Source organism: Oreochromis niloticus, linkage group LG5 (assembly GCF_001858045.2).
Source record: "Oreochromis niloticus isolate F11D_XX linkage group LG5, O_niloticus_UMD_NMBU, whole genome shotgun sequence".
Classification (NCBI taxonomy): Eukaryota; Metazoa; Chordata; class Actinopteri; order Cichliformes; family Cichlidae; genus Oreochromis; species Oreochromis niloticus.
In genome coordinates, this window is record NC_031970.2 from 21,468,676 (window position 1) to 21,496,106 (window position 27,431).

At 41.2% G+C, this 27,431-nt stretch overlaps 2 protein-coding genes across 3 annotated transcripts; both read right to left on the reverse strand.

Annotated features, from left to right (window-relative positions):
- Positions 1 to 733: 733 nt before the first annotated feature.
- Positions 734 to 18,107, reverse strand: si:ch1073-335m2.2 (msx2-interacting protein). 2 transcript variants are annotated; one of them, XM_019358890.2, is made up of 15 exons: positions 17,833 to 18,107; positions 16,429 to 16,743; positions 13,607 to 14,080; positions 13,298 to 13,452; positions 12,544 to 12,744; positions 12,246 to 12,397; positions 12,033 to 12,158; positions 11,807 to 11,920; positions 11,604 to 11,717; positions 11,385 to 11,485; positions 3,963 to 11,154; positions 3,560 to 3,625; positions 3,245 to 3,439; positions 3,006 to 3,164; positions 734 to 1,826 (listed from the first exon to the last, which is right to left on the reverse strand). In XM_019358890.2, exons 1-15 carry the CDS (start codon positions 17,913 to 17,915, stop codon positions 1,695 to 1,697), a joined length of 9,579 nt encoding a protein of 3,192 aa, XP_019214435.1. In that variant the 5' UTR covers positions 17,916 to 18,107; the 3' UTR covers positions 734 to 1,694. The 2 variants fall into 2 exon arrangements, with proteins under 2 accessions (XP_019214435.1, XP_005469654.1); XM_005469597.4 differs by having other exon boundaries at positions 13,607 to 14,083.
- Positions 18,108 to 20,606: 2,499 nt separating this feature from the next.
- fblim1 (filamin binding LIM protein 1) lies at positions 20,607 to 26,902 on the reverse strand. The gene is made up of 8 exons (XM_003441254.5): positions 26,573 to 26,902; positions 25,890 to 26,271; positions 24,242 to 24,408; positions 23,336 to 23,423; positions 23,081 to 23,250; positions 21,597 to 21,775; positions 21,310 to 21,430; positions 20,607 to 21,197 (listed from the first exon to the last, which is right to left on the reverse strand). The coding sequence occupies exons 2-8, from the start codon at positions 26,245 to 26,247 to the stop codon at positions 21,087 to 21,089; spliced, it is 1,194 nt and encodes a 397-aa protein (XP_003441302.1). The 5' UTR covers positions 26,248 to 26,271; positions 26,573 to 26,902; the 3' UTR covers positions 20,607 to 21,086.
- Between the last annotated feature and the right edge of the window lie 529 nt (positions 26,903 to 27,431).

Consider the following 27,431-nt stretch of genomic DNA (forward strand, 5'->3'; position numbering starts at 1 on the left):
AAAAGTTGCTGTACAATTGTTATTTTGAGGGATCCCCCCTCTGTTCACTCAATTGAACAGTGAATATTAGAAAAGTAGGGAGAGATAATGGGGGATGGTGTGAAACCAAATTAAATTATTTGATTAAACAATAATTCAAATTTTTCTTGGCCTTCAGACAATAATTCTGAATGATACAGGCCAAAAAATTATTCTAATTTAAAAGAAAAACAAACCTTAGAATAAATCAACTTAACCTTAAATTATTTAATTTTTCATATACCCCAAATTTGCATTTACTCTAGATTTCAGCTTCTGCGGGGCATAGATTTTCATTTAGTGAGCTCTTTTTTTTTTTTGTATTTTCTGTGTAATTGAGCTCATTGTTCAATTTAATTTTTCATTTTTCATCTTTCTGAGCCTTTTTTGTACTGCAATGTGATATATTCATTTTACTAAGCTTGTTCTGTGTCATTTAGCTCATATATCCAACCTGTTTCTAAACAGGAATGCATCTTCCAACTCAACACTGATAAATGAAGTGTTAAAAATGAGCAGCCAAAAAACACAATTTTAGTCTCAGAGTTGTGATTAAAACTTCAAATTTACTCGTCCGCACCTCTAAAGTTTTAGGTTGTTTTCATGTCATGAAGTGCAAATGAACCCCAAAAAAACAAACTCTTGATTTCTTCAGTATTAGAAGAAAGTGAAACTCTGCAACCAAACTGAACTGAAAAAAAATACACATCTTAGATATCCATGTTTTCTGGAGTTTATTTGAGTTACAAAATATGAAGTGCCATTAGCAGACTCCACTCACAAGAGCTTGCCAACCTTCTTCTGTTACAAGTATTTACACCCAAAAATTAAGAATCTGTCCATCTACATTTCCACACTCTGTGTTCTGGTCGACCCAGAGTCCCAGTCTCTCTGTTAAGCTGTCCACGTTGGGTCCATTTTTTTTAATTCCTTTTAAATATTTAAAATATTTACAAAGTCCCATGTTCAAAAACTCCCAAATCAAACTGTAGCTTGTTCAATGCAAAGGCAGGTGACAGAGGGGTAAACTGCTTCAGTAGTGTGAGAACATGAGCAGAGCTGGTGGAGTTAAAGGAGCTGTTAAACGAACAAAGTCTTCTACAGGGTCACCAAAGTTTTACAAGTTAATCCTCCTTCCTCTAAAGAAAAGGCCTGGGCGAGGAAGTCTGTACAGAATTATTTAAAATTACATGATGAAATGTCTGATCTGTTGCTGAGGAACCTCAAAGATCCTCATTTCTGAACCAATATCAATGAGGACAGATGAAAGAAACAGGCCCCTCAGAGAGTCGTTCAACAACCATCCTTTTTTTTTTTTTTCTTCCTTCTTCTTCAGAGCATCTCCGAATATTAAAATAAAACTCCAATAAATAGAAATACAGCAGAGAAATGGTCAAGTAAGACTCATTCTGGTTTGATCCATCCCTGAGTTCTTTTGAGAAGGACAAATATACCAGACAGGAGTGACAAGAGAGGGGGGAAAAACATAAAAACAAAAACAAAAGCAAAAAAAAAAAAAAAAAAAAAAAAAGACTGATGAGGAAAGAAAAAACAAAAATTTGTTGATAGGACTTATCCTACACATTCCCACTGTGTCCAGGAAAAAAACAGGAAAAATATTCCTCTGGCTTCCTGAGGCTCATCAACGAGAAGATCCATCCTCCCAGCAGTGGACTTCACACAGAGGTGATGACAATCATGAGATGTGGCGAGATGCTTGAAATCCTGTTGAGAAGGTCGGGGGCGAGCTGGGATAAGTGGCTCTCTGAAAACTGGCATGGAGGGAAAATCTGAAGGACATAGGCGGGCTGGAAAGTACAGAGACACATATCAGTTACATGGATATACTGAGATGGGCATGACTTTTTAATATTCAAAAATGTCATTCAGTAACAAAGAATTCAAATAGATTTTCTGTCTCAAAGAGCGATTGTGGGACTCAGTCCCCAGGTGGGCAGAGAAGTGGGCCACAAAAGTTTATTTTTTAAAATTAAATCTATTTACAAAAATTACTCAGTCTTGTTAGAATTTCAAAATCTATATCTATTTTTTGAAAATCACACTTGTTTTACAGACGCTGTCATAATTGATCAAACAACAAAGAGATCCACAGGATAAAATTCTTAGAGAATAAGTCAAATAGATATTTTTTCCATTAAAGTTCTAAATGACAGCAAAATTTTGTATGAAATAAAAAAACAATAAAACCCCAAAAAGAAACAGTTCTAGGCTAGAGGATGAACTATTATTGCCAGAAGGTTGCTGTAATAAAATAAACAGCCAGTGAAAAAACAAACAAACAAAAAACGACAACAACAACAAAATAAAAGAAACAAAAAACCTGGTACGAACTACCGGGTGTTAGACTTGTGAAGTGTGTACTAGAGATGCCGGTTTATTAAAATGAGAAGAAAACCTGTGCACTTCAACTTAAGGTACTTCATTCAATAGTAGTACCTTCTACTGTACCTTCAGATACTAAATGAAAAAAGTACTGTGCAAACAACATCAGGTAAAGATAGCATGGCACAGGTCATGTGATCAGTCACTTCAGAGCGGTGTGGGTCTGATAAGGACCATCCCTACAATAAATATGTTTCCGGGCCTGTGAAAGTCCCATGCAAGTTATGCATATAGACAAATGCACTTCCAAAGAAGCTTTAACCCTTTACTATATGGTAAAGACTCCACAAGCACTCTGGCCAAATAAATGTATCCCATCCATCCTGTAGAACCAGTTCTGTGTTTAAGATGAAGTCATCAAATGGTATTGAAGATCAGAAGATTATAAGCATCACAACCTGTTTGTTTTCTCTGTGCTGCATACTCCAGGAAAAGGAAAAAAAAAAAATTAGGGAAGATTAAACCAACGGCCTGATATGCAGCTGAGAAACCCCTTCTGTGTTTAATACACATAAACCAGCCTTTAAAGTGTTGTATAAGCCACATCAGACAGATAATTAATTATTAAAACATTGATGACTCACCTGATTGGAACCTGGGTTGGGGATGTTGATAATACCAGCAGCCAACTTTGTCTGCAAGTAATTGATGAACGCTGCCTTAAGAGCTTGGGTCTGGTTCAGGACGTCATCTTGATCTCGTCCACAAGGCAGAGCAAGGAGGAGACAGTAGTCTGTGTCTCCCTGTGGAGAGCAAAAGGTTCATGTTATTAGCAGACAGAAACTTGCTTAAAACAGGGAAGTAAAGCAAAAATCGCACGTACTGTCATTCTTCTGGCTACACTCTCCAGTTGTGAAGCCTCCAGTCTCATCCTCTGGACAATTCTAAGCAATGCACCTCCTTCTTGTAGGGGCAGTGATCGATGAGCCAAAGCTTTGTTGCCACAGACGAAATGCAGCTGGACTGCAGCTGTGTCGTTTTTAAGTGCAAGCAACCCTTGCCACACAATAGGGTATTTCTATTTAAATGAGACAAAAAACAAAATAAAGACAAAAACAAAAATAACAAATGTATGAGACGAGGCCAGCTTTTGCTCAGACCAACCACCTTGTTTAACCTGTGGGGAGATTCGCCTTACCGTGAGTAACTGCACCATATTAACAGGCTGTGTCATCTTGCCATCTTTTGCCTGGTGGTCCGCACCCTAAAAATTCAAGAAAACACAATTAAGAACAACAGTACAACCCTGAAACTAATCTTCACTTTAAAAATGTTTTCTTTTAAGGTTCAGTTTTCTTTCCTTTAGTTATTATTTTAATTCATAATTATTCTGAAACCTGCAGTTCATGACAATGTTAAACTGCTTTCTTATATTAAATGACAGGTTTTCCATGTAATCCACAGCCATTATGAGGCACTTGCTGTCATTAACCTGTGCTTTTATTGTATAAACCAACTGCTAGTTATGCACGTCTTTTGTACCAACACAGATTTGTCAATACTGATTATGTTGAATGGCATTTTAAGCATCATGCACTCACCGCAGCAGGTGTGACATTCATTGGCGGCTGGGTAAGTCCAACAGCAGACGCTTCAGGCATTTGAGAATGGATTCCTCTCGGGTTTGAGTACATCCCCGGGTAGTCTGTGAATGAACCACTAGGTCCAGGTGGCATCAGCTGAACCCTCTGGGGAGATGCCATTGCTTGTCCGGATTGTCTGATTCCCATCATTCCATCCTTAGGAAGTGGAGAGTGGGCCCTCTTTGCCTCTAAAGACTTTGTTATATCCTTATCGGACACACCTTTAGACAAAGCATGTGCTCTTGGAGATAGAGAGGTCTCCTGAATGTGTCCAGAATGAGAGTCTGCGGTTGAACGATCCCCCTGTTGATGCAAAAGAACACGCATGTCTCTCTGTGCTATGTATGTTTTGTCCAAATGGCTACTATTCCGCAAACTCCCACGTGGATCGGGCTGCAGAGTGTCCAGCTTCAGCTGTGCAGGAGATGGTCTGCCTGTCTGGTGGAAGTGTCTTGATTCTTCCTGTTCCCCCTCATGACTCCGCAAAGAACCTGGGTTTACTTTGAGAACCTTGTCTCTGCCAACAGCCTGAGGTGAGGTAGGCCGTGGCTGCATGGCACCAGACCAAGGGGAGCTGAGCGACTCATTGTGTATGCCGTAGCTCATCACAGAAAGAGGTGGAGTATTGACTCTGACATCTCCCTGGACCAGATGCCCCACTTGAATTGACTGAGTAACACAATGTGGAGACATTCGTCCCAAGCCTCCAGGCACACTATGAGGTGGCATGATAACAGACTGCTCGGGATGATGCACGCCAGCAATAAACTGTTGCATGGCAGGATGGCTAGTGGATAACATACCTGGAATACCCTTGGGTGATGAGGAACCAATGGGTGAAGAGACAAATTGAGAGTGTGGGTGGCCTGACTTACGTGGAGACCGTGGTTCCTGCTTGACCCCACCGAGATGTGAAGGAGTTCTATCACTAAAACCTACGTGGTTTCCAGGTGGAGAGGGCAAATGGGGGCTTATTGCAGGGCTTACGGCAGAGGTCCAAGGCGGTTTGGTTCCATCTGTACCATGAGGATCAGCACTATCCATTTTCTTTGGATGTTTTAAAGGCATGTAATCTTGATGGTAACCCATTACCTGCTGGTTGCTTGGTGGCAGACGCTTCACTACTCCTTGAGGTCCAGATTGGTAATCCATATTTTGAAAACCAGTGTTTTCTTGTTTAATTGAAGACAATCCTGACTGATGTTTACTGGGATGCCCATGATCCGTCTGTGATGAAGGCCCTTTTTGAAGCCCTGACTGGGAATACAAATCCTGCTTGGGCATGGATACCAGTTGCTGAGATTCCATCTCACTTGGTGTTGCTGATGGGATCTGACTTATCTTTGCACTAATTCGCTGGGGTCCCTCTGTTTTTTGACCCGAATGGCTCAATACCACCACTCCTTCAGATGTATTTACTCTCAGACCTGGGCAAGATCCAGTGCTAAGAGTGGGGCTCTCAATAATGAAGCGTGTAGCATTTCCTCCTTCATCACCAGCAGGCAGCCCAGGGTATGACCCAGCATCATCTTTGCTGGGCCTATAAGTTGGTTTGGCTATAGGCATGTCAACAATGTTCATGTTCACCTTGTCCTCAGGCTCAGAAGGATTGCAAACACGGCTGATAACAGATGTGGCAGTGGATGCAATAACAGAGATCACAGACTTTGTCTCAGGAGTCGTTTGTGGAGGTCTAACAATAGGTGGGGCAGAATGCACTGATATTTTACTATCAGACAGTGATGACTTGTTTGACACAATGGCTGTGAGCTGAGAATTACTTTCAGATAGGTTCTGATCTCGAAGGTTTGGCAGATTACTTGAAACAGAACTGCTGCCTGTCAGTGAACTAGTTTTATGTTTGATTAAAATCTGTCTCAAGTCACTTGTGCCATGATCAATATCCTTGTTTTCAGACTCTGATGGTAAAGGCTGGTTTTCCTTGGTTGGTAATGGCATGATCGGTAAGGAAGAGGCACTGGTATCTTTAGACTGGTGGCGCCAGTCTGGTGGAGAAACAGGATTTCTGCTTGTTTGAATGGGTCTGACATTTGGCTTGTTAGCGTGTGGTGACAGAGAAGGGGAGTTGCACTCGGATGGCAAGTGCTGTGGCTTTGTGCATATTGGACTCTTGGACAGCGGGCAAAGAGGCTTAAAATGCTGAATGTGTTCTTCTGAAGATGACTCTGTCTCTGTGTTTACATCTGTAGCTTTGACTGCTGAGGCTTCAGGTTCTGTCTTCCAAGTAGCAGGAGTAATAACTGCTGTAGTTGCTGCAGCAGCAGGTGTCTCAGAAACAACCTTTGCATCAGAAGCTGTACTATCTGCTAATGGGGTTGCCGGTTCCTCAGGTAACAAATGTCCATCTTTCAAATCCTTTCTTTCTTGCTTCTGGCTTTTAGAGCGTTTAGGTCTTCCCTTGGGGCCCTTTTTGGGTGTGTTTGGGAAAGTGGGTTCCTCCTGCACAGAGGATGTATTTGTTTCATCTTCCTTAATGTGCTGAACCAAGTCTTGAATCTCAGGTTCTGAGACTACATCTAGATTTGCTGGAGGTGCCTGGGTTATTGAATCAATAGCAGCCATCAGTTCTGACTCACTGGCAGAATTAGATGGTTTTTCTTCCTCTGGGTCACTTTTTACATCTGTATGGGGGACAGGTGGTGTTGGTTCTGTTGGAAAGGTTGGATCTGTTAGTTTAGCAATGTTCTCCACAGCTTGCTCCAGTTCCAGCTCCTGTGAAATTACACTTTTTGATGTTCCCAGGAGCTCCGTTTGGTCTGAAGCTGTATTTTCATTTTCTTCATTGCTGGAGCCTCCTGTGTTAGCATTTGTGCACTTTAAAACCTGTTCACTGTGGTCACCATGTCTAAGCCTTTTTGAAGAGTCTTCTGGAGTCCCAGGCTCTTCTTCTCCTAACTGAAGAAGGTCTTTCACCTCTGTTGCATGCAGTCTGATTTTGAGGTTCTTGAGGACTGGTGACTTTGAATTCCTTGCTTTTCCTCTAAGAGTTTTCTCTTTTTCTGACATGGTTTTCTCTTCCAGGTTGGCGGCATCTGTCTCTTTTCCATTTGATTTGTCATCATGTACCTTCTCATGGAGAACATCTTTACCTTTGGCCAATTCTATGCCTTGTTTGACCATCTCCTCTTTCTTTTCATCACTTTTCAGTGATGGCTCTTCTTTACCTGAAACTGATGACTCTTGCAAAGGCGAGGTATCTTCATACGTGAAATCATTTTCCTGACCATTATCATCAGCTGCCTCAGTTTTGTCCCCCTTCCTTGTTGATCCAGATCCTAGGGATGTGGGCATCTGATTTGATGAACCCTTTGTGTCATAAGGTGGCGTTCTCCCTTTTGACATTCTTGGAATACGTTCACCACTTTCTGATTCATTTGAATCCGTGTCTTTACCATCCAGTTTAGATTTTTCTACTTTAGCAGTTGCACTATCATCACCTTGCCTGCGATTCTTGGGAGGGCGGCCACGTTTATTTGCATGTGTTGGAGCTGGTGGATCTGGTTCAGTATTTTGTTGTATGGCATCTTTGTCTGTACCACGTTTTCGGGCAGAGCGTGGCGACTCCACAACATCCTTTCCGGAACGAACTGGTATATCATCTTCAAATGGGGTGGCATAGACGGATTTAACGTTTCTTCGTCTTGCTCTGCTTACTGGCATGCTGTGCTCAGAGGTATCGGGATCTGATCCATGGATTGGAGATTTGCCTGTGGACCTCGACTCACCTCTCGGGGATGAACCACGTTTCAGCTTCTCTCTGTCAATGCGCTTACTCTTGCGTGTTGCTTGTTTCTCAATACCTGGTGCAGACGCTACAGGAACAGAAGCAACTTGTGCAAGAGATTTATACTTCTTATTTTTTATTTCTTTTGTTTTATTTTCTTTCTGAGATAAGACTGGTTCATCATTTCTTTCACTGTCAACTGGTACCTGTACTTTACCAGCTTGAGATTTTATGTCACCTTCATTTTCTGATCCTAGTTTACACGTGGATGGAGTCTCTTTCTTGGATACTTCCAACTGCTCAACAAGACTAGGCTGTACTGGACTACTGGCTACAGGTACTTCTGGTTGTGTTGCCTCAGGATCCAGCTCTGGTTCAGAATTGCTAACAAGCTCATCGTGAGACTCGTGGCAAGGTTCTGTGAATGGAGGTTTTACATCCTCAATAACAATATCCAGCTTTGCCTCAGCTGGAGAATGTCTATCTCTATTCAATGAATAGTTGGGTTCAGATGCTGTAATGGGTACAGGCAGAGAATCTGACGTCTCAATTGGTGGGTGCTGCATGGAAACAACATGTTCCTGATCCGTTTCTTGTTCCTTTTTGACAGACACAGGAAGACATGGATCATGGGGTGGGTTTAGCAAAACACATATGTCATCAGATGGAGGAACGTCTTTGATCACAGTTTGAGTGACAGAAGTTGGTTCGAGTTTGGGTTCAGGAACTACATTTTCAGCAGGGCTGATTGGTTTAATTTCTGCCTCTGTGGTAGTTTCTGTTGTTTCAGGTGACTGCAGAGGTTGTTGCTCTTGAACAGGAGCTTTTTCTACTTTGTTTTCATTTGTGGGTATAGTGTCTTCTTTTGCCTCCTGCAGCTGCTGAGTTTTATTTTTCTGTTGCTGTAGTCGTGTTAGTTCCAAAAAACGACTATGGAAAAGGACAACAGGTCCTGAGTCAAGTTCACCATCTCCTGCTGCTCGCTGACTGTTTTGCTCAGGTTCCTCATGCTTGCGTTCCAGGTGCTGAAGTCGTCTCGAGTCCAGCTCAAAGACAGCACTGTGAAGGAATCGGGAGGCAAATAGCTCCCTGCGTTCTTGTTCCTCTGGCTTAGGTTCCTCTTTCCTGTCATCAAGTTTATCTTCTGATCCAATTCGACTCTTTTTCTTTTTCATATACCAGGAAGGTGTTGGTCTTGGTGCTGGTTCCACCTTTTCAGTGTCTTTTCTGTTGCGCAAGTTTACAAAGTGAGGATCGTAGTCTAAAAATGACCAGTTATCTTCTCTGGAAGATGACAGAGATTTTGCACGCTCAAGCAGAGCCTTTGTGTCAGGTGTGATAGTCTGGTCAAGTGCAAAGGAGTAGAATTTATTCTTCTCAAGCTGTGCTTGTTTAGGGTCTGGAAATCTGTCAGCTCTTGGTCTTTCAGAAAAAGGCATAGATGTGGAGGGCACAGGAGAGTGGGGTTTGGGCTCTCTGTCCTCTTCGGAGTCGGATCGTACTTCCCCAGGCTCCAATTCAGGACAAATAGCGTATTCCAAACGTTTGCGATTGTGAATGTTTTTATTTGTATTTCGAGAAAAGTTCAGGTCAGGTAACAAGCCTTGTTTAACTCTGCTCTCCCATCTCTTTTGCTTCTCGTCTTCCACACTGAGTAAAGGAGTACCTGTCTTGTTAACGTGTGTGTTATGTGTCCTTTTGACTAATAGCTCCAGATCTGAGTGAGATTTTTCATCATTTCGGCTCAACTCTTTCTGAGGAGGATCCGCAAAGTCCTCATCTGGAGGATTTGAGAAATGTCCTGGAGGGGAGCTGGTGTTCCAGTCAAGATCTTCACTTTTTTGTTTAAAGCTCCTGTAAACACGCTCTCTCTTTGTCCCTAACTCAGAGACAATCTGGTCTGGTTTCTTTAATTTGTGGGACGGAAAATTATCTGTGACATCCTCAGGGGGTTTACCAACTTCATGCACGAGGCTCCGATGCTCCAAGTCCTCTGTTTCAGTTCCTTGGGGACTAGCTGGTTTGTCAGTTTTCTCAGACTCGCGCTGCTGTTGCTGCTGATGCAAACGCCTGTTTAGCTCCATCTGTTTGCGATAACTTTGAGAGGTATCAATGTCAATGTGGTCTTCTTTATTCTTGGCACTTTTGTTAATTTCAGAATTTTGACCAATTTTTACAGAAGCATGGTGGTCTGGTTCTCTTGTACTGTTTTGGTCTGCAATACCCTCTTGTGAAAATCGTCTGGAGGAAGGGTGCCCTAGATGTTGTCTGGACTCCAGTGGGTCCAAAGATCCCTCTGATTTCTCTCTTGGTACTTTAAGATCCTCTTGACCATCTTTTGGAGTTCCACTTTTTTCAGCTTTGGGTCTTGAATCTTTCCTCTGGGAATCTTTGTGTTTGTCTGTATCCAGTTCTTTCAAATATGTTGTACTTGCACCAAAGTCAGAAGACTGATTACCATCCTCCTCCTCATGCCTGCTTCTCTTCTGACGAGCAGTCCTTCCTGCTCCAGAGTCACCAAACCGCCTTTTTCTTGCAGCACGGCGATCCAAATCTACTGCAGAATCTTTTCCATCAGTTTCAGACTTAACATGTTTCTTGAGTCGATTCCTTCCATCCAAGTCTGAACCATCACTTTTACTCATGTCAGATCGTTCACTTTTTACTAACAGAGTACTAGTAAGAAGTTCACCATCCCCTTTACATTTCTGTTTTTCATGGACATCCTGGTCTGATCCTCTTCCTCTTCCAGACCCTCCATCGAAACCAGTCTCAGGCTCTGTTTCAGGTAATGGGTTTGATGGGGATTGCCCCTTTGGTTTTCTTGATTTGATCTTTTCAGCTTTGTCGCCTTTCTCTTTCCGTTTTGCACGTTTGGTTTTCTCAGTTCCAGATAAACGATCTGACTGACTGCTCTTCTCGCTCTTGGAGGGATGTTCTAGCAGGGTCTTTTCAGATTTATCAAAATGTGGTGGTGACACTGAACTCACGCTGTCACTTCGTTCAGAGGATTGGCTGTAAACTCGTCGTTCTGAGTCTCTAGGAACCCGCTCAGATGCTGAAGGTGATACTGTTGGACTAATAGGTCGCCTTGGATGGGAAGGGCTCCACCTGCTGCGATCAGCTTCAAAACGCTCTCGCTCCCTTTCTCGTTCCCTTTGAATATATGTGTACTTCCGGATGTCTTGCTCAAAGGGGTCTCTGTAATCCCTGTAGTCTCTTGGGTCTTCATGATAGCGTGGGTCAAAATGATCCCCTTGATAATGTTCAAGTTCAGGAAACCGGTCTCTGCTGCGGGCAGCATACTCTCTTCGAGTGTCCTCTGTATAGAGGCCAGGGGTTCGTATATTCTCATAGTAAGCCCTTTCTGCTGCAAATTCATGATACGGAGCTCTGCGATCCTCTCTGTAGAGTTAAGGAGAGAACACAAAGTGTAAAGTAATGAATTTTGCTAACCTAAATAATTCATTTGCAATTGAAATATTGTCACCAATGGAAGAGAGATTCAAAATATCACCACTTTCACTAGCAGCAAACATTTTCTATCTGCTTAATTAAAAAAAAAAAAAAAAAGGCAAATAAAGTCATTAAACAGAAACAACAACTGTATTCAGATAGCAATACTGGTCGTTTACCGTCGTTCAGGAGGGATTTCATAGAAGTCTCTAATGTCTTGACCGGATGCCTGCATGGATCTGTAGAAAGCCATCTGACTCTCTTGACTTGCAAAATCCACCTATCATAAGTGAATAAAACACAAAAAGATTTTAAAAAAAAAGGGGGGCAAAAAACATTAGGATTACATTTTATTAGTTAAACCAGTAATTTTCATTTCACCTTCACTTGATTTTTACCTTTATTTTATTGCCACCAATCTTCCAACCTTTGGTCTCTCTTACAGCTGTCTGAGCAAAGTCGGTGTTGTTGTACAAGATGAGGGCCATCCCCTTCAATCTATCAAACACCACCTACAAAAAAGAAAAAATGAAAATCAGATTTATGGGAGTACTAAAATCAAAAGTATCAAATCTTAAGGAAGAGAAAAACATCACCTTACCTTAACTACATGTCCGTAGCGACAGAAATGCCGCGTGAGGTATTGCTCTGTAATATTGGCTGATAACCCATCAAGCCAAACACATGTTGTAGGCATACTCTTTCCAAAACCGAGCTGCAAGGATATAGATATTATATAGATATTATAAACACACTAATCTATAATTTTGAAAATATACACATACACAGATGAGAAATGGTAAGATTGCTTAGTGTACAAACACTACCTTTAGTCTGTTGGCTCCCAGATACTCTCCATCCATCTTCTTTATAGCCTTGCAAACACTGGCAATATCAGAATACTGGACAAAGGCATACTGGGGAACTCCGTTTACTTTCTTGATGTCAATGTCCTTGAGACAAAAAGAGAGCAAATACAAAATGTTAAACGTAAAATATACAAACTTACTTGTGTAATTCAAAGTCAGAAGGATGCTTACCACAATTTCACCAAAGCGCTGGAAAATGTCAAGAAGCTGTTGGTAACTGGTGGTCTTCTCCAGGTTCCCTATAAACAGTGTCCTTGTGGCCTTTGGATGGAATTCATCTATTCGCCCATCCAAAGGCCTGAACTCATTTTCACTTTCTGTTTCTGGAGGAAGAAATGGATTTATCATTAATATTACTCACATGCTATTTGAATTTTGGTTCAAGCCTGCGGAGGGTATTAATGTGTCTGCAAACCTGCCATATTTATCAGAAAAAATACAAATTTCTGTGACTTTTGTTGCAACCTACCTGGTCCATTCCAGGCAGTGACTTCAATAAGCATGCCGAAAAACAGCTTTCCTTTAGAGACACTAAGGGCTTTTTCTTGATCCTCTTGTTGTCTGAAGAATACCAACCCATAGCGGTCTTCTGATGTTCCATGGATCTGTACTGAAGTCACTTTCCCATGTTTCTTGAATTCATGGAAAAGTCCATCTTTCAAACTTGTGTCTGCATTGGAAAACAGAATTACTACTGCACTACTAAAAACAACAGAATTCCCAACGACTTAAAGAAGAAATGACTCCCACTTTAATCTGTTGATATGAAGAGACTTTCATTTTAGTTTAAATTATTTTTATTTCACAGCTTAGTTTGGTTTACGTGCCACGAGCATGTTAAATGTGTAATTAAAAATAAAATTATAAAACATCTGTATGTGTGGCTTCAGCTTTCAGAAACAATAACTAATAAAGTGATCAATCTCTGTCACCACAAATCTATACAATGCCCTGCAGCAAACAGTAACTTTATTCCATTAAACAACCACTCTTTACCATCAGAAACTCACTTTTACAGGAGCCCAAAATAAAGTTTTTAAACAAGGCTACATTTAACTACCTGCAAATTTGATGAGATTCATGTTTCAGATCATGTTGCCTGTAGGAAATGTACTTTCTAATGCCATTGAAGCAAAAACAAATTCAAGGATATGGCAAGGTTATTCAGCAGAGAAAAGACTTAACTTGGTCCACTGAGAGGTAGACGAACATTAAAAACTCACCTGTTGAGCGTACTGGTAGATTTTGCACTTTAATCCCAAAGCTCCTACGGGGCTCTTCAGAGTCAAGCGCCATAGAGGACTGAGGTGGTGCATGTGTAGCTGATGACTGAACAGAACGAGCCTGCGATCCATCACTTGAGCTGCTGTTTGAATCACTGTCAATGAAAGGGGAAAACAATTAGAAACTTCTGTTTACACAAGTCTGAGTAAACAGACTATTTACAAATTGTCCAGCAATAATCCCAATGCTTCGTCCATGGACAAATATTCATCCATCATTTGTAGATTAAAAAAGAAAAAAATTCCCACCTGCCACTGCCTGTGCTGCTTGTGCTGCTGACTGAATCAGAGCTTGAAGATCTGCTGTGAGATCGAGACCTCGGACCTCTCCCAGGGGACAAAGGGGCTTTTTTAGGGGAATGAGGAGTTTTGGGGGGTTGCCCCGTGGTCCGCTGAGGGGAGGGATGCCTTGACTGTGAGGAGTGAGACGATCGACTCCGACGGTGATGGTAAGTCCGATCGACACGCCGTCCTCTGTCATCTCGGTACAGGTCACGTCGTGAAGAGTTAGTAAGAGTAAAAGGGTCTCGGATTCTAGAGTCAAAGTGTGGGTCTGACGCCTCAAAGCTTCCCCCAACAGAACTGCTGCCTGGGCCAGCAGCAGTAAACACAGAGCGCTCGCGGTAATAATCGGCGTTGTAGTGACGCTGTCTGTCAAAAGTACCACTGCGGTCATGGTGTCCATATGGGCTGTGATCATACGCACGTTCACGGCTTTCTGAGCTACTGTAAATTAAGAACAGGACAGACATGAAAATAAAAACTATTAATGAGACTCTTACCAAAAAAAGGAAAATCAGCATTTTCACTTAAAAATTCACTACAGCAATAAATGGCCCAAATACTGGCACTGTCTGTAAAAACTCAAAACAAAAAAAACAAACAGATGACATTTGTCACACTTCTCCAAATCTAAGCCAGAACAAATCTAGTAATCTATACATCTATGATGTAAATTCACAAACAGTCACAGGAAAAGAAGCTTCCCAAAACCTTTCAGAAGAACTTTATTTCAGATTTGAGCTATGTTGCTCTTAGTCTCCAATTGTTTTTACTGGCACAGCAATCAACACTGAGGTCTATGGTCACCAGAGGTGTTCAGGGGAGCTGATTTCTGAGGTTGACTGTTCATGAATTATTATGAATATGGGGAGAAAATAAAAATCTACATAAAACATTTCTCCCAAGTATTCAAGTGGACATTTGTTCTAATGATCTATGTGGTATGGAGATTTAAAATGCCATGCAGGGTTTGGATCAGTGCATGAACTGTAAATAATACTTTATAAAAACTAAAAAAAAAAAAAAGGAAGCAAATGCATACATTTCATAAAATTTACTTTTTTTGTAGCTTTTAAGTAATGGCTTTCCCTAAAAGCAGTGCAAAACTATGATTAAACAAAGCACGAAGGAAGATTAGGAAATAAAGTATGCAGAGGGCAGAGAAATACCAACCTTTTAGAAAAGAAGTTACCGAAACTAATCCAAATAAAATCTAGGTGGTCAGAATGTGAGAGACCTAGGCAAAAACGCTTCACGTATTCTCGTATTGTATGTTATGTTCATGTACTGAGGACCAGGCCAGTAGATTGTTGACGTATAATCCACAGTTAGGCTTATTTAATTGTCTTCACTGGATGGAAAAAAGGAAGAAAAAAAAATACACAGAAATGGACCTTTATGAGTTTTGCAACATGTAGAAAAAAAAAAATCATAGGAACATAAAACCTCAATAAATAAATATGGAATAAAAAATTTTTTTTAAAAAGATGATGAGCTTCAGGGTAATCGGCACATTCCAGGTTGACTACTCAGTAAGTTGGAGCCTGAGAGAAAAAATACATCCAATGGGATCGGTCTCGTTTTGCAGTAATTTTTTTTTAAGTTTTATACTGGCAAGGGGAAAAAATATTCCATGGGTTAATGTTAAGTTATTTCACATCACGCAGGTTAGTAGACTCCAGACACGTATCAGAGTAAATAAAATCCTCCTGGACTGGTGGGCAGGATACAACTCCATAATCAGTGGATGTTATCTTTGTTTAGTGTCAAGTTACTTAAAAAATGTCTTCAGCTTCCTCTAAGATACTCAGAGTGCTTTTTCCTGATTGAGGTCTCAAACTGCTACATCCATACTTGAGTAATCCAAATGAATGGCAGCTACACCTATCCACATCAGTACATCCAGCACAGGGTATCATATTGCGTACATCCAGGGGGTTACATCCCAACTATCCACTCTTCATGTCTTCATGGCAAAAGCAAGAATAGCTCCACAAACTTTGTTGATGGCCAGGTGGTTGGATCCTCTGTGTTCTTGTGAAATCTTCTTGGTGCAGGGTCCATATGTGGGACAAAACCTGTTTTTGATTAAGTTAATCTCATCCTAACATGACAGTGATACCTTGGAACTACACCAGTCTTTCTTGTTATGTGTAATGACTGTAAGGTTTCTTCCATCCACTCGGCCAAAAGTTAAATCCAGAACAGGCTGTATCCACAAGTGCAAAGCGCAAAAAAAAGAAAAAGAAAAAGAAAAGAAAAAGTAATGAACAGTCCAACAATTAGTTGTTGCCTTGAGGAAAAAAGTGATATCCCACGATGGAAGATTTCTTCAAGTGAGTGTATACCTGTATAGATTCTTCCAAAAAACGTGTATCCATAACAGTGATGTACTTCCAGCTTCAAGTGATTCCAGATATTTTTTTTTAATTAAAGATAGATTCCATGTTGATTATAAAAAATATCCGCAAGCTCCCCAAGGTAGACTCCCACAAATGTAATAAATCCACAACTCACCAGGATATTCCACACAGATGTAATATCCACATCAGATGTCAAACTCTCAATATATAGTTACCTTACCAAATGATAATGTGTAGTTAATTTACTTAGATCCAATGGGCAAGGCGAGTCAAATAGGATGAAAAGTGGAACGATCCCTAGATTACCTTTGTGTAACCCCTTGAGGCATCAATCCCTTACGGATACCCCCCACTATGTGTTTAGGTTTAACACCTGTGTGATACCTAGATTTCCCTGGATTCGAAGGGGACGCCGTGTCCACTTACCCATCTATTCTCCGTTCATAACGTCCCTCTCTGGAGTGAAGGGACACAGGTGGCCCAAACACTGGACCAACCGTTCCCCTAGAGAATCCTGTAACATCTCGACTGCTCGAGGGAGAGCTGTCTTCCAGGCCCCGAACAGCACTTGGGACTGACCCGGGTTCATTGTAGTCAGTCCGAAGGTCTCTATCTCCCATCTTGTTGACAGCATTGTGAGCCTTCTGTGCACTTTTGATATCCACAAAATCCACAAAGGCTGCAACACCCCCCTCTGAACCGCGTTTTCGCAGAACTTTAACACTCTCCACACGGCCATACCTGAAATGGAGACAAAGAGGAAATTACATATACACCAGCCAAGAATAGAGAATGTGCCAGTTTTTAATCAGCAAGCTGGCAAATGGCATTGACTTTGAAGGCAGGACATTATGATAACAACCCAAAGGCCACAAATCAGAGGTGAACTCCTCGAACTTAGAGTGCTAACAACCGATTATACTGGATGATCACATTTGGGAATACTTGGGTAAAGAGGAAGCTCTAAGCAGTAAAGTATTGATGACGTTTCTATAGGACGTAGGATATGTAAAAACGCAGTATGCTCAAACAGCAGACCACTACCAGGGGCGTGCAACAATAAATCCCATTAGCAGGGATGTTTGTTTTCCAACTATTTATTCAAGTAGTGTTTACGCCGCGTAGCAAGAGATTAGACACCTAGTGTTAGCTAGAAACCTGCAAATGACTTATATGACCCCCGGAAGGCAGTTTGTGGCGTTGGTTTGTTTTACATTTAAGCGCCAAAGGGCAGCAAAACTTGGTTTGCAGTTTACAATTTCACAAATTAACCCCAACAACACCGACTAACTTAGCTTAGTTTAAGCGGCTGCACTTATGAGAGCGGGCGTGAGGCAGCTCTCGTCACTGATCGTAAATTTCCTTCGCTTAGCGATCGGTATATAATACTCCGACGACCAGATAAACAACAGAGTGTGAGGTTTTTCCAATGGCTAAACTAACCGAATGCATTTAATGGTACTATGTGGTTAACGATAGCTGCCGATAGGCTTGTACACATCGTGAAAACGTCTCGACTTCCCACAAAATGGTTGGTTGGGTGGAAGCTTGGTGGCTAGCGAATCCAGCTAATTGCTCCTTGGCGTTCACAAAAGTTCGAGAAATGTTATAAATCGCTCGTCTTGACGCCCGAGCTGCTCTGCTTCACATATTTGACTTCAATTTCCATCACCACGCTACCAATAATGCACATCCAGGACACGAGAAATACCAATACTAGTAAAACTTGAAATGCTAACATTAGCTGTGTTAGCATTGATAGCAGCCGTCTATCCGTCGTAATGTTAGTGAGACAGCTAGCGCGCGCTGTTTGGAAAACACGTAACCTACCGTTTAAAATGCTCCACGATTTTCTCCTCTCGAACGTGTTCGGGTAAATTTCCCACCCAGAGGTGTCTGGTTTCCCGAACCATCTTGCGCTACTCTTTCCCCCTCCACACACATATGATCTCGCACGTTTCTAATCCCTGCCGGTCGGAGGTCCGCCTGAACAAAATGAACGACCTGGGCCCAGTGGCCCTGCTAACCGCTTAGCTTTGGCTGCTGCGTCCTCGATCTGTTTTGCGTGGACGTGCACCAACCTCGCTCTGGGTGATTTTGGTTGCGAGACGCGCGTCCCCGCGATTGCTGTGAAGCAGACGGCAAGCAGCAGGCGATTTTCTCCCAGGGGGGATCAAGCCGTGGAAAAGATTAATTAAAACAGCGAAAAGTCGATTTTTTAATCACTTTAAAGCGTTTATTTAAAATTTTGTAACAGTTGCTGACTTGTTGAATTAAAGTTGAACGAATTCTGTAATAACTACTATGTGAAATAGAAAGGCACTCTTTGCAGCGCTGTATCGCTCTGACAAGCCGACAAATAGGCAGATAAAGGCAGTGAAAAAATACAATCTGCTTTACAATGCAACGCCTTGTGAGTCCCATGCAGTCAATGTTTTTCCAATTATTATTGGTGTGTTCAGTGCAAACAAGGGCAATGCTTAAATGAATAAATCAATTTTATCTTATCTTAATCAAACTACTGTTTTGACCGTAAAAGGCCCAGAGGGTGCCAGCAGAGGAAGTACTGCATGAGGAAGTCAGTACTGGCAGAGAAATATGCGAGGGTGGTCCTGGACATGTATGAGGACAGCGAGACACTGTGCTGCGGGAGTGACAGATGGGTTCAAAGTGGGGGTGGGATTACATCGGGGTCTTCTTGTTTGCTGTGGTGATGGAGAGGTTAGGTAGGAGTCTCAGTGGACTATGATGTTTGCAGACAACACTGTGATCCATAGTGAGACTAGGTAGCAAGTGGAAGAGAGCCTGTAGAGGTGGAGGTATGCTCTGGTGTCAAACAGATTGAGATCCCCTAGCTCATCTCTGTCCAAAAGTGGACTAAAACTTAACACCCAGCCTTTTTATGGGAAAAATTATATAGAGCATTAAAACAGAGTTTATCTATATGTGATTTTGCTAATAGTTAATCATGCTTAATTCTAATCAAATTCTAATCAAGAATAAACCTAATCTATATGATGAGTAAGAAAATGTAGTTTGAGTAATGAAATGATTTTGATGCTGACTATTTCACCTAGATTCTGGGAGCGTTGTTATGACTGTGCATGTCCTTGGCTCTGTGTGTGAGTGAGAGCACTACGTAAACAGTGTGTAAAAGTCTCCAGCTCGTCACTGTGCATTATTTTGAATAAAAGAAATGATATTAAGTATGTTGTCATTGATAAATACATTCATAATGATAAAAAGTATATTCACATGTAATGTGATTTTTAATTTTGCCTTAAATTATGTGGCTAAAAAGTCAGAAAGAGGGATAGAAACAACAGCATGGGCCTCACAGAGCAAGTCATTGCTGCCTTCTGCAAGCAGGTACTCACAATAAACTCTAAGCAGGCACTAAACGTTGCTGATCCGTGTGCAATAACCACATTAAGTGGAATATCCCCCTAAAGTGCAAAGTGCAACAGCTAAAATACCTCTAATGTACCTCTTTTATGTCATGTCTGTCTATTCCACCACCTACCTGTACCACTGTTAAAGCTGCTCTTCTTTATTTATGATAGTGTAGAATATATTCTTGTTATTCTTTTGTTATATGACTGTAGTATGACCGTTTATTTGTCTGTATAAGCCAAGTTCAGCTGTGCTTCAAATTTCATTTGATTCAAATGAATTGGAAGACTTTGTATGGAGCACTGCTTCCTTATTGAATTATATCGACAGAAATAAGTGTGCCAGTGGTCAGAAGAATGAAGAATGCAAAAAGAAGAGGTGCTCAAGAAACTACCTGGTACCAGACCCACCTGGCCTTTTTGACGGCCACGTCTGGCCCATGTACCTGAAACATCATTCCTCTCAAGATCAATATTAGAAATCAGGATTAGCTCAGAGTACATTAATTAGTAGTATAGGTAGTATAATTCAAGTGATTTGATTATTATTATTTGATTCATCTTTTGCTTTGCTCCTACTAAAAATAGGAGTAAAACTATTGTTATAAAATATCCTGCATTCAAAAAGTCTCAATTGCGGACATTCCATTTTTAAACTTTTGTGAAACAGTAAAGGTAAAAATTGTGTAAAAATATTGGACCTAGTTGAGGGTTCTTATAGGTTACTCTAGCCTTAAAACTTAAGAGATCCTTGAGGTCTATTTTCCAGCTGCTTGTGGCAGATGGTTGTCCTCTCTGAGCCTGGTTCTGCTGGAGGTTTCTTCCTGTTAAAAGGGTGTTTTTCCTTCCCACTGTCACCATCACATCTGATTGTTGGGCTTTTCTCTCTAATATTGTACGGTCATCATCTTACAATAAAAAGCACATTGAGGTGACTGTTGTTGTTATTTTGCTCTATATAAATAAAACTGAACTGAACTGAATAGCTGTTGTTGATACCTGCAACGTTACAACGTATTGTACCCCCTGATTAAAAAGTGAAGAAAGTGAAGTGAAGTGAAAGCGAAGTGATAAACAGAAACAAAAATGACAACATTTTTTCATAAAACAATTTAATACATGTGTACGCACAGAGATATGAATTACCGCAAGTCATTTTGAGATAGTAACGATAAATAAAGCAATTTCACTGGAATCCGAATGAGACTTTGATACTGTGCTGGATAACTTTGTTTTATTAAGGCAGAAGACGATGTTAAAAACAGTCTGCCTGACGATTACTTCTTACTTGTTAGTGGTTTGGCTGTTTGGTTTGATGATGTAGATGCAGTTTGAAGGTGACTAGAGATAAAATATATTAGATTAATTTTCTATCATTTTTTTCAAGTTAAAGTTGATTATTTATATGTTTGTATGATGACTGAGAAACAGCATAGTGACTGGGGTTCCATTTATTCTCGTACATTTTTTGTAAAGTGAGTTGCAGGAATATAATTGTTGCTTTTGTAGACTGTATTAAGTGCAAAATGATGAAAAAAAGAAGATAATCTTCAGAAAGCATGATATACTGTAAAAATATAGTTTTTCTCTAGTGAAAGAAGCATTTAAGGCATTTGTACATTCATTCTAAAGGCACATGCACAGTCTCCCATCTCTTTTTTCAGTTTTTTCTTGCTTGCTGTTCACGTGGGATTAGTGCTGACCAGAAGCCAGGTTCAGGTGACAGGGCTTACAAAGCATCTTCCCGTCTAAAGGATAGCAGCCATGCTCATTCGGTTCAGGAGACAGCTGGATGGCGCAGACCTGCACACAATATGAAAAAACTTATTGCTGGTACTAAACTAATATCTGTCTCTGTGTTTGTATCCTTGCCAATGTGTCTGTGTAATGAAATGTTTGCACACAAAACACCAACCTCACATCTGTAGCAGTTCTCATGGTAGGAACGCCCCAGACATTCAACTGTATAGCTGTCAGTACCATCTTCTTGTGGAATGATAAGCTGGTTGCAGGCACTGCACTTTGGAGCGTATTTCCTTTACAATGTTAGATAAAAAAAGAAAAAGTTTATTACACTTTTAGGCAAATAGGTGGTTTATAATGCAACAGAAGCATTGTAATGACATGTCAAATTAAGTTGAACACAACTGTATATATTGATCCTTTACATAAACCCTTCTAGTAGTTTTTTTCCCTTCGTACCTGTAATAGTCCTGAAGGCAGTAAACTTCTCCAACTTCTCCCTGGGCAAAAGCCTGCTCTCCAATTTGCCTCTTACATGTTGTGCAGGTGAAACAAGAAAGATGGTACGCTCGCTCGAGTGCACGGATTATGTGATCTGTGATAGCCTCCCCACATGCCCAGCAGAGCTCCAAACTGGCCTAAGACATGGACAAAGATACACCGTTAATTACCTTAAAAATGTACGTTTTAATCTGCTTTTTTTTTTTTTTTTGCATTGTGTCTGTTTCTGAAAATGTTTGAGGCATCAAATAGTGCAAGTTTAGCAAGTCTGGTTGTTTTTATGAAAACATGAACCTGGACATCTAATTATTTGTCTTCTCTCAGACCCCCCTGCCCTCTGCATATTTCACTCATCACATGTGATAATTTCAAATGCTTAAACATTTATTTACATGTTGTAAGTATGAAAATCCCATCTGATCTGAATTGTTGGTCCAGTTTAGGGCTCACGATGAGGGGCAAACATGCAAACATATCTGTTTGCATGTGGCTGTTTTATTGCTCTTCAGTCTGTTGTAACACACCACAGTGACAGATTTATCTAGCGTTTTGTGGGATTTTATGAAAATCTGGAGTCATTTTTGTTTGAAAAAAACTTTGATTTAACTTGACTTTCTCAGGCTTTCTGGATTCCCTCTCTTACCCACTGTTTTAAGGATACAGGTGTATCACTATGCATGCTCAGTAACTCTGCTGGTTGATTAGAGAATCAGTGGTCTCAAGTTGACTGGAGAGGAAATAGAGCAGGGAAATGGTTGCTTTAGCAATGAAGAACTTGGAAATGAATTCGTCTTCATGTATAGTTTTAATGAATGTAGTGAAGAAAGACATTCTACTTGAATGGGGCAGCTGTGTCCAGCAGGTAGAGCAGGTTGTCTACTAACTGTAGGGTGGTGGTGATTTGATCTCCAGCTCTCGATGCATTCATCACAGTGTGAATGTTAGACAGAGAGCACTCAGGCTTAGAAAACATGGGGGTGTGTGTGAATGGGTGAATGAGGCTTGTAGTATGAAGAGTAGGAAGGCGCTGTATAAGAAGCATTTACCAGTCCTGTGAAACATTACATTGAGCTTAAAATATGCATGCACAAATGCAAAAAAAATCCCAAACATGGTTATGAGCCTTTTTTAACCACCTGAGACTCTGTGTCCTCATATGGGGATAGTACATTTTGGGCTTTCTGCACTTTATGCTTCATTCTGCTCAATATTTCAACACTTTAAAAATATTCAGAAGCATTGATGTATTATGCTGTAAAATAAACCAATAAAAAAAATCCTTTCTGTTCAATGATGACGTTTAGTTTTTCTACTCATCATGTCCAGCTAATCTCAAACAGCTAGAAGAAACAAAAGATGCACCCCAAAGAAGAGCTCAGGTTTCAGGAGGTTAAAGTTTGCATGTATATTCACAGCTTGGTTAACACCCTGTATTGCACTACCTGGTAACAGTCTTCGCAGAGCGGGATCCCGGCCTTGTTGTAGTACTGTTTACCAGCCAGGGGAATGTGACAAGATCTACACTGGAAGCAGCCATCATGGTAAGTCCTGTTTAAGGCCTCTATCGCAGGTTCAGAAGGAGCCACCGGCTTTCGACAGAAGCCGCACAGATCTGCATTGTGCACACACAAAGTCAAAGCAGGTTATAATAATGTGGCACGCAGAGTGGCAAAGTGTATAAACAGAGATCAGGTTACCTTTGCTCTCTTTGTCTTGGCTGTTTTGGTGGATCCTGTGGATTTGGTCATCTGGGATTAACCCACTAGATGGTGTTCTTGCTTTCACCTTAAATGTAAAGCGCATTATTAAACTGACAAGTTGAGTTTCGCCTACAGAGGTGAACCGCATAATTTAGCAGCGCTTGAGTTTGAACACATACGGGTGTTGTTTAAAAGTGGCTCTGAATGCAACAGGCATAAAAACACCAGCGTTATCCACAGCACATCATCAGGACCAAGGCAAACAAACATTTTAATTTCACTGTGGTTTTAAGGTTTGGTTTAAAATGAGTGGTGAATACTATTTTTTTAATACTTCAAACATACCAGTGCAATTCTACAGATTATTTCTAACCCTTTTCACCAGTCACATAAAGACTTTACCTTTTTTTGTGTAAAGACCTGCTGGTGATTCAAAAGACGAGTTGTTGAGTTTAAGCGTTTCAGCCTTTATTCAGTCAGTAAAATTCTCAGAAACTGGAGAGGAAGAAAATAATTTAGCTGTCAACCCCCCACCGCCACTCACCCCACCCAACTGATCTTTGTCTACACAGACATGGAGCAATAAAGTTTTTGTTTATCTACGGGAGCAGTTTGGAAGTTGATGATTTTGTGAAAGCAAGTGTGCACACTTTTAGTAAGATGGTCATATAAGAGCCCTGTTCTTTCTGTTTTGGTGATGGCGCTTTACAGCCACTGTGAAAAGCTTGTGGAAAAGCTGTGGAAAGCTAATCATTCATTGTACACAAAATAAATAGTCATGTGTTTAAAATGTTTGAAACCATTTTTTTAAAAAGGAAATTTGGCATCATGTTTTTGAAGCCGCAAACTGGAAGATTTTAAGTGTCATTTGTTATAGTGACACTGTAAGATAAGTCTGCATACCTCTGGGTTGTAAACTGGCTGCTGGCCTGGGGTCACGGGGTGGGGGAAAGACTCTTGGGCTGGAGGAGGTGGTGGAAGTGCTGATTCTTCAGAGAGCAACTCTCCCGGACATAGAGGCGGTGCATCAGAGGGAGGGGGAGGAAGAGGAGGAGGAGGAGGGAAAAGCTCTGTTTGGCACGAGAACACAGTTTTAGGTGATTTTGTACCAGCAAAGACAGCTGATTTCAAAAAACAGACTAATGACAAATTAGATGAAAAATCTGAATGTTTAATCACATGTAGTAATTGGATCTGATGTGCTGTGCTGACATAAATTTGGTCTACTTGTCCTTTTAAAGTACATGTTAAAATCGAGACCCCCATGGCCCTGCACTAATTTTATTCTGGATCGTTCATCAACCTCCTCGTTGATACTGCATTCTGCACGGTGACTTTTTGTTCACTGGTTCAGGTGTTAATGCTTGATAGAAGATATGCAGGACATGCATTTTACCTTAAGTTCAAGTGTATCCGTATACTGTATATTTCCAGCCCCTGATGTCGTTGTCATTGAGTTTGACACTCTTGCTTTAGTAACGTTTGTCTAACGATAAAATATTTGTGTCCTGATGGGAGTTGTCTCTTCCAGGAAGACACTGTCCTTATCCACGGGGCAGGAGGGTGTAAAACATGGTTTGATGAATCATGGTTTATGGCCTACACATTCACCTTATGTCATCCCAATTCCATATCTCCATGAGAACCACCATCATAAAAAATAAATAAAATAGGGAACATCTTTTAGGAGAATCTGTTTATCCCTTCAGTATAAGTCAAAGACTTGGAGGATCAATGCCAAGGAGAGCTGCAGCTGTTCTGGGGGCTCATGATGACTGAAAACCTTACCAAAGCACATGGGCTCAGTTTCCCAGACATGAATTAAGCCTTGAAACATTTCTGGGGAGATCCTCATTGATTTTTTTCTTTAAGTCTAGGACAAGGCTCAATCCCTGTCTGGGAAACTGGCTGGTAATGTTAGCTGTTCCTTTAATTTGTCACCTGTCTCACCTGTCTATACACATACACATGGTGACAGCCTGCTCTGTGTGTGTGTGTGTGTGTGTGTGTGTGTCTGTGTGTGTGTGTGTGTGTGTGTGTGTGTGCAACACAAAGCAGAGAATCACTTTACACCCACATGAGTGACTTTCCGTAGATTTACCATGATCTTCCTAAAATAATCTCGCCTCACAATGAACAAGTTAAAAATGTTTATAATCCTTGCAGCTGGACTGAGAGTGGACTTGTTGCCTCTTCTTTCTTTTAATGTGTTTTCTATACACACAGAAAGTGATGCAGTCAGAGGCTTCTGGTTTTTTTAAAACTTCATACTCAAAGATAGAGTTCATCTTCAGACTCATCATCTTCAGCCTGAACTTTCACTGACTCCGGTGATAGAAAACTGAGTTAATTTAAGAAAACTTTTTGGGCTCTTTTAAAAGTCTTTTAGATGTATAGAATCAATACTTTACATTTTGTGATCAGATATTTTGAAATGCAGGTCAGGAAATACATAAATTCTCATTTAGATCTGGGCCATTTTCTAATATTTTATAGATAGTCTATATAACTATGGAAAAAAAATAACAATAAACAACAATACAATAAATACCTGATGAACTCCTCTGGTCATTTTTTTCTTGAAGCTGTGTTTTGCCTGGTTCACGTTTGGGGGGGATGTGGCTCTGTGGGCCTGAAACCAGGGCCGAGGACCCCGCATTAGTCAAGCCTTTGCTCTTTAGGCTGCCATAAGACTCTGACGGCAGTGACTTGTCCTCTCTGCTGTGCCTGAGGGCAGGTATGCTGTCACCTGGGCTGACTCTTACAGCAGGATGCTGTTTCTCTCTAGCCGGGGCACTGTGGGCTTGAAGGGCGGGCTGCTGCTGTGGGGTCACGGTGGCTCGGTGAGGAGAAGCCAGAGTGATGAAGACAGAAGAAACCACCCTTTTTGGTGGAGCTGCTGATGCCATGACTGTACAAAAGTCTCACACAGCCTGAAAGGAAGACAGAAGAATAAACTCATGACTGCTTGCGACAGAGAGAAACACAGCATAAACCACAGACTCAGTTTGTAATATCAAACAACACTAAACTACAAGAACAGAACTCATACTGAAGACAAAACAGACATTTATTTCCTATCATGTTGATCTAATTTAATCTAGGTATAGTTGCACAGCTGTATTCACCCGCTTACAGCTCTCATTAACCATAATGAATGGTCCTAGAGTCAGAAAGCACAAATGTGAATCATCTGTATGCTGTAAAACCACTCACATAGGCTGTGTCACATACCTGGAAGAAAATGTGCTTTCTCTTTGCTTCTTTCTTCTTTCCCGTTCTATATCTCCCAAATCTCTGGTTTATTTTCCCTCCTATGAGCTGCCTCTGAGAGAAGACTTTACTCCGGTAGAGAGGGGCTGCTATCTGCAGAAGGCCACTCCTTTTCCTTCTGTACCTCCCTCCGTCAGTCGACCCCTCCTCCTCCTTCTCTGGCTGAATGACAACACCGCCTCCCTCCCGACCGTAAAAGGTGAACAGTTAATCTCGGACAAAGTGCAGTAAAAGACATGACACATTCATCTACTATGAAAACTTGGCAGGCTGCACACACACACACACACACACACAGACAAGAGTGCATGCACGTAGACACACACCCACACTGAGTTATGCAACATGTGTGCACTCATACCGAAATCACACAGCCTCTTTTTTTTGTTTTGTTTTTTTAACAAATGCAATACACGGTGCCATAAAGTTCCTCATAAGGATTTTACCCAGAAGCAAGCAGGCAGTCAGACACACACACACACACACACACACACACACGCACACACACACACACACACACACACACACACACACACACACACACACAAGCAAACTCCCAGTTCTTTATCTCTCTGCATGCCAGCAGGATGTGACTGTACCTGCCTTTTCCAGCAAATTTCTATCTCAAACTGCCCTCTTTTTCTCCCCTGCGCAGTTCTGCCTCATTGTTCTGTCAGCTTTATTTTCCCTACCTCCCTGGTTGAGTCTGCCTCCCTTTTTTCTTCTCCCTCTTTCCTTCGTCCCTTCCCCCACAACATTATATCACTTAAGCCCTGACTCTCTATCAGTGTCTCATGGCATTGCTTCCATTTGGGACGCA

Excerpts from the sequence above, each read along its gene's own strand:
- fblim1 (XM_003441254.5), bottom strand. The coding sequence starts at position 26,247 with ATGGCATCAGCAGCTCCACCAAAAAGGGTGGTTTCTTCTGTCTTCATC. Across the intron at positions 23,424-24,241 it reads AGCCAGTTTACAACCCAGAG|GTGAAAGCAAGAACACCATC; the intron begins GTATGCAGACTT and ends TTTACATTTAAG. Across the intron at positions 23,251-23,335 it reads CCAAGACAAAGAGAGCAAAG|ATCTGTGCGGCTTCTGTCGA; the intron begins GTAACCTGATCT and ends TGCACAATGCAG.
- si:ch1073-335m2.2 (XM_005469597.4), bottom strand. The coding sequence starts at position 17,915 with ATGGTTCGGGAAACCAGACACCTCTGGGTGGGAAATTTACCCGAACAC. Across the intron at positions 14,084-16,428 it reads TATGAACGGAGAATAGATGG|TAGCTCAGAAAGCCGTGAAC; the intron begins GTAAGTGGACAC and ends CTTAATTTACAG. Across the intron at positions 11,718-11,806 it reads GCTACGGACATGTAGTTAAG|GTGGTGTTTGATAGATTGAA; the intron begins GTAAGGTGATGT and ends TCTTTTTTGTAG.